The sequence below is a fragment of the Thermobia domestica genome, chromosome 2 (assembly GCF_964235325.1).
Source record: "Thermobia domestica chromosome 2, izTheDome1.hap1.1, whole genome shotgun sequence".
Taxonomy (NCBI): Eukaryota; Metazoa; Arthropoda; class Insecta; order Zygentoma; family Lepismatidae; genus Thermobia; species Thermobia domestica.
Window position 1 is genome coordinate 234,758,459 of NC_137455.1, and position 5,506 is coordinate 234,763,964.

The 5,506-nt window shown below is 38.3% G+C and overlaps 1 protein-coding gene across 1 annotated transcript; it reads right to left on the reverse strand.

Moving 5' to 3' along the window:
- Positions 1 to 2,091: 2,091 nt before the first annotated feature.
- On the reverse strand, positions 2,092 to 3,900 carry LOC145679369 (general transcription factor II-I repeat domain-containing protein 2A-like). The gene has a single exon (XM_081749953.1). The coding sequence runs from the start codon at positions 3,898 to 3,900 to the stop codon at positions 2,092 to 2,094; it is 1,809 nt and encodes a 602-aa protein (XP_081606079.1).
- Positions 3,901 to 5,506: the final 1,606 nt, after the last annotated feature.

A 5,506-nucleotide genomic window follows, 5' to 3' on the forward strand; every position in this document is an offset into this window, starting at 1 on the left:
AGAAGAGCCAATATGAAGTAATCAATTTTTTCTGCATTCTACCAAGGGAGTTAATTTAAAAACTGATATAGATGATGACGAACAACAGCTGTAGAGAGCCTACATGTTATTGACAACGGCTTAACAGTTTCGATCCCAGCGAGTATTAAAAATTATTAAATCCCTGAGTCCGGCACAAAATAAAGGTTATTTTAAAATATATATGCCTAAGTTTTTATTCGAAATTTTTGCCACATTGGGACATGAAAGTAGAGATAGCGATCTATCAGAATTAAAAGTATCATGTACTTGCTGGTTTTGTGTCCCACACAGCAACCGGCCTATTTGATAGATATTTTTCCACGCTATTAGACATTGAATTACCACTCAATGTCTCTTGGCCTGTGAGACAAATCCGGCCGTTGAATTATTTAAGTTAGCGGTGTAAATCACTGATTCGCGATACAAAGAAGTTATACAAGCCTGGTAGAACAGGTGTAGAACAGAGACGTCAACAGTCAGAGACGTCAACAGAGACGTCAATGACATATTGGTTTTTTACAGCTGTTGTTCGTTATCATATTTAAAGATTGTCTTCCGATCTCCCATTTTTACACGAACTCCCTTGGTAGAATGCATAAAATATTGAATACTTCATATCGGCTCTTTTACACAAACATATGGTTCATCACAATCCTATATAGTAATCACTTCTTATCTACAGGTAAGCTTATCCGGCTGGAGCCGATGGTAGCTGTGTGGGTCATGGAATTCGCATATCCTCTTTCACTCACCAACCTCATTCGATTGGGTTCATGCTTAGACCATTTCGCTTTTGGAATTGGAGGTACATCCGAATTGACTGCTGCATATCTGCCGTGCTAGTAGGGGAAAAGGTTGATATAGTGAATATTTGTAACTACTTCTTTGTTATACCTGATAGGCTTATACCAGGCCTGTCCATGAATTGGCTCCCGGAGCCGAAGCGAGAGCGAGCACGAGCGAGAGACAAGAACAGGTGAGCACAGGGGCTGGTAGTTTCTCCCCTTCCACTGCATCCGATAAGTGTTGCCAACCACACATGATGGCAAAAAACCTACGGCCAAGCCTGGTCAGAAATTCGCACGATGTTGAAGCATTGAGCAGACGCAAGTTTGAAATATGCAGGTGTGCTCTCCCCCTCCCCATTTCGAAAGCAGTGACGCGAAAACACTGCAGGAAATAAAATTGGTACGTTTTTTGATCGAGGAAGACGCATGATAGAGGTTACAGTTAGCGTTAAAGTAACTAACAAATGTACAAGAAAGAAAGAAAGAAACTAATATTAAACATGTCAGCTTACAGACGTAAAAAGGACTGTAAAAATCAGAAACGAATTGTTTCAGGCCTTTTTAGCTTGCTTACACAATTCGTGACGTTGTATTTCATCAGCACTCGGTCTGAAATTATCACTCGCTTCACGTTTGCTAAGTTGTAAACGCCTTTCGTTGCTAGATTGATAGCAGAACGACGGGAGGTAGAAAATAATAATAATAATAATAATAATAATAATAATAATAATAATAATAATAATAATAATAATAATAATAATAATAATAATAATAATAATAATAATAATAATAAGATCGTGTTCGAAATATGCATAATATCTGCTTAAGTTCTGCCGTAAATTGTCACTGGATGCTAATGTAGGCAAAGAAACAGAGATGAGGAACAATTCGAAAATCAGATTATTTGAGTAGATTTTATTCGAAAATATATTATTCAATTAGAAATCATCCAAATAGTCTATACTTATTAGATTTCCGTAGCTACAAAATATAAACATTGTAATAGCTTTTATAACTTACCACAGAAATCCGAGATTGTAGACAAAGGTCCCAAAAGAAAAACACTTGTTGCACATTCCCAAAAGTTCGAAAAATGCAATCACATTTGCCGAAGCGTACTCAAATATCTTAACGCCACAAGAGACAAATGTCTGACAGTAGCAAATCAAAATTCAAACCAACAGAACACGAAAACGCACAAAGAGGCCGAATGTGTATAAAGTTAGAAACACAGAAAAAAGAAAATACACTATAAACACTAGTAACTGACAAGTGTTTTACTTCAAGCATTGTTCTCTGAGGCAGATGTACCGCACAATTTCTTCGTAAGTGTCTCTATACGAGGTGATATTGTTTGCACACAGCTTAGACGTAACAAACATTCCAGGTGATGGTTGGACAACGAACTCCTCTGGTTTGATTTCGTCACTCGCATTTTTGAAAATAATTGCTCACACACATACGTCGAACCAAACATTGACATAATATTGGCAGCATTTCTATGCAGTCGCGGAAATCGACATCGAGGGAAATTCCTATAGAACTCTTGTAAATTGCTTTTCTGATGGAATTTCTCTTTAAATTCCCTGTCGCACACTAAGTCTATAAGTTCCAACTGAACATCAGAAGGAGCGTCTGCAATGTTTGTAGAGAATGGGGTGGCAAATACCCTGAAGCTCATCTCCAAACATTTTATGTCCTGAAATCTGGTTTCAAATTCGTCCTTAAGGCTAAGCAGCAAATTGCGGTAATAAGTCACGTCAAGAAGTTTACCGGATTCTTGTAAGGTGCCTAAGCTGGGAAAGTGAACCAAAATATTGTTTTCAAATTGCTGCGCCCAAAGGGATAGCTTCATTTTGAACGCTTCGACGCGATCGCACATATTTGTAATTAGCAGATGTTGACCCTGCAATGAGAGGTTAATAGCATTGAGATGAGTAGTTATGTCTGCCAAAAACGCAAGGTTGCATCTCCATTGGTCGTCTTTCAGTTCTGGCACGGAATGATCGTTCATATCGAGAAACATATCAATGTCGTTTAGTAACTGAAAGAACTGGTTTAACAAGTTCCCACGGCTCAGCCAGCGCACCTCTGTATAATAAGGTATGTCTCCGTATGCACTGTTTAGGTCTTCGAGGAAGGATTTAAATTGGCGATGTCTCAGTCCATGTTTTCTGAGGTAGCTGGTGGTACGAACTACAACGTCCATGACATCGTTCATCGTTACACTCTTTGCACACAACTGTTCCTGATGCAACATACAATGAATTCCTCTGATATCATGCAACACCCCAAGCTCTTGGAGTTTTAGTTTTAGTCGCGCCACAAACCCTGCTTTCTTCCCAACCATAGCAGGTGCCCCATCGGTCGCTACAGAAACCAGTGCATTCCACGCAAGACCTGTATTTTCGACACTTTCTTCAACACACGCAAGAATGTCAGCGCCCGTTGTGGTGCCCTTCATAGGTACTATGTGCAACAGTTCCTCTCGAATCTCCAGATCACTATGTACACCACGAATAAAGATAGCAAGCTGCGCAGTATCTGTAATATCCGTACTTTCGTCGAGCGCCAGGGAAAATGCAATAAACGTTTTCGAAAGTTCCGATAGCTGGCTCAAAACATCATCTGCAAGATGTTCTATGCGTCGCGTAATAGTCTGTCGGGAAAGTGGAACCGATTCGAACTGCTGTATTCGAGATGGACAAAAGTCTTCTGCTGATATTACTATACACTCATTTATTAGGTCTCCGTCTGTGAAAGGGCGCAACAATTTCGCAATATGCAACGCAATTTTGTAACTCACCCGCACAGAGGCTTCACACGTTCTCTCCCCGTCTTCCGTTTCCGATGCGGCCTTATTCTCTTTCAACTTCTTCAGTTCTTCTTTGCGAAGATGTCCTTCAAGTTCCCCGTATTGCTCCACGTGATAAGTATTATAGTGACGTTGAAGGTTGAACTTTTTAAATCCGTGTAATGTTTTAAAGCACACTAAACATTTGGCTACACCGTCTTCTTCGACAAAGAGATAATCCTCCTCCCACTGCGTGTTGAACTTAAGTGTAGGTGTAGGGCAGCGTCGTTTCGCCATCTTACCGCTTTCAACTCTTTACAACGACTGTGCTCGATACTGGTCTCTATAAGCAGATGTACACAGGGGGAGTTAGTGGCTAGATAACTAACGTATTATGTATGCAGGTGCCAAAATTGGAAGCACGGATGATAGTAGGCTGAACATAAGTGGCACTAGTCGCTGTCTGCTATACATTAGTAAAGCTGTTTTATCATGTACTTAATCTTTACTACTACTACTACTACTACTACTACTACTACTACTATTATTATTAATAAAATAATAATAATAATAATAATAATGCATTATTATTATTATTATTATTATTATTATTAGTAGTAGTAGTAGTAGTAGTAGTAGTAGTAGTAGTAGTAGTTATAGTAGTAGTAGTAGTAGTAGTAGCAGTAGTATTAGGACCAAAAAGGGATGAAAATGGGGATTGGACGAATTTCATAACGAGGAATTGCATAGTTTATACCACTCACCTAATTGTTAGGGTCATTAAGTGCAGAAGGTTCAGGTGGGCAGGCCATGTAGCTAGAATGGAAGAAATTAGAAACGCTTTCATAATTTTAACTGAAAACCCAATTGGAAGAAGACCACTAGGAAGACCTAGGCGCAGATGGGAAGAAAATATTGAGATGGATCTTGCAGAAATAAGAGTAGAGTAGAAACTGGATCCAGTTGGCTAAAGACAGAAGTTAGTGGAAATATTTTGTAAACGCGGCATTGAACCTTCTGGTTCCATAGGCCATAAAGTTAGTTATTATTATCTAAAATAAATGTTCAAATGTTGTTAAGAGACAATTACACAGAAGAACTGAGTTCCGACCAAACACTAATATGCCGGAAGGAAATTCCAGTGCAGTCCAGCCCACTTTAAGCGTTATCCGTGCAACCCACGTTTCATGTTGGGAATAAGTGTTCGTATAATTCAGTTGGAACGTTTCCTTCCGAGTTTATGCTGTTACAGTAGGCCTACAACATTGTGACTTTCAAAATCAGTCAGTAACTATCGAAGAAAAACAAGTGTGTAGCTTTAGTCGTTGTATGATTTAACATTCTTTTTCACTTTTAACAAGCCACCGGCAAGAAACCAGCCAAAGACAATATATTTTTCCTTATTAAAAAGACACTCCTTGTAAAAAAAAAAAAAAAAAAAAAAAACTAATTGTAGGCACTAATGGTCACACTTAAAAATGGAAAATCTCTTTGGCTCTCTTAATATTTTGTTTGATTCTTTGGGATCAAAGTAACTTTAAAAGTGGAGTAAGAAATACTATTCTTCCTATTAATAGTGTAATAGTGGCTTCTAATCTCCACAACCAACCCCTTGCTAAGCCTATTCGTACACACATACATGCATAAGCTAATTTTCTGGAGATAATACTTAGATAATTGCAAACAAGTGCTACAGCATTTTTTTTTCTTATCAACAGATTATCTATTTTCTTAAAAAGCGAAACAACATAATATAACAAACCCACACTCGGATTAAGAACTTGATAAGAAAACTGGTTTTCCATTGGGCAAACTAGCAAGTTTTTATAAATGGAAGCGATGGTTTGGTTCCACCACATAATTCTTTAACAAAAAAAAAAGAGAAAAGAAGAAAAGGAACGTA

Coding starts and splice junctions, on each gene's coding strand:
- LOC145679369 (XM_081749953.1), bottom strand. CDS start 3,900: ATGGCGAAACGACGCTGCCCTACACCTACACTTAAGTTCAACACGCAG.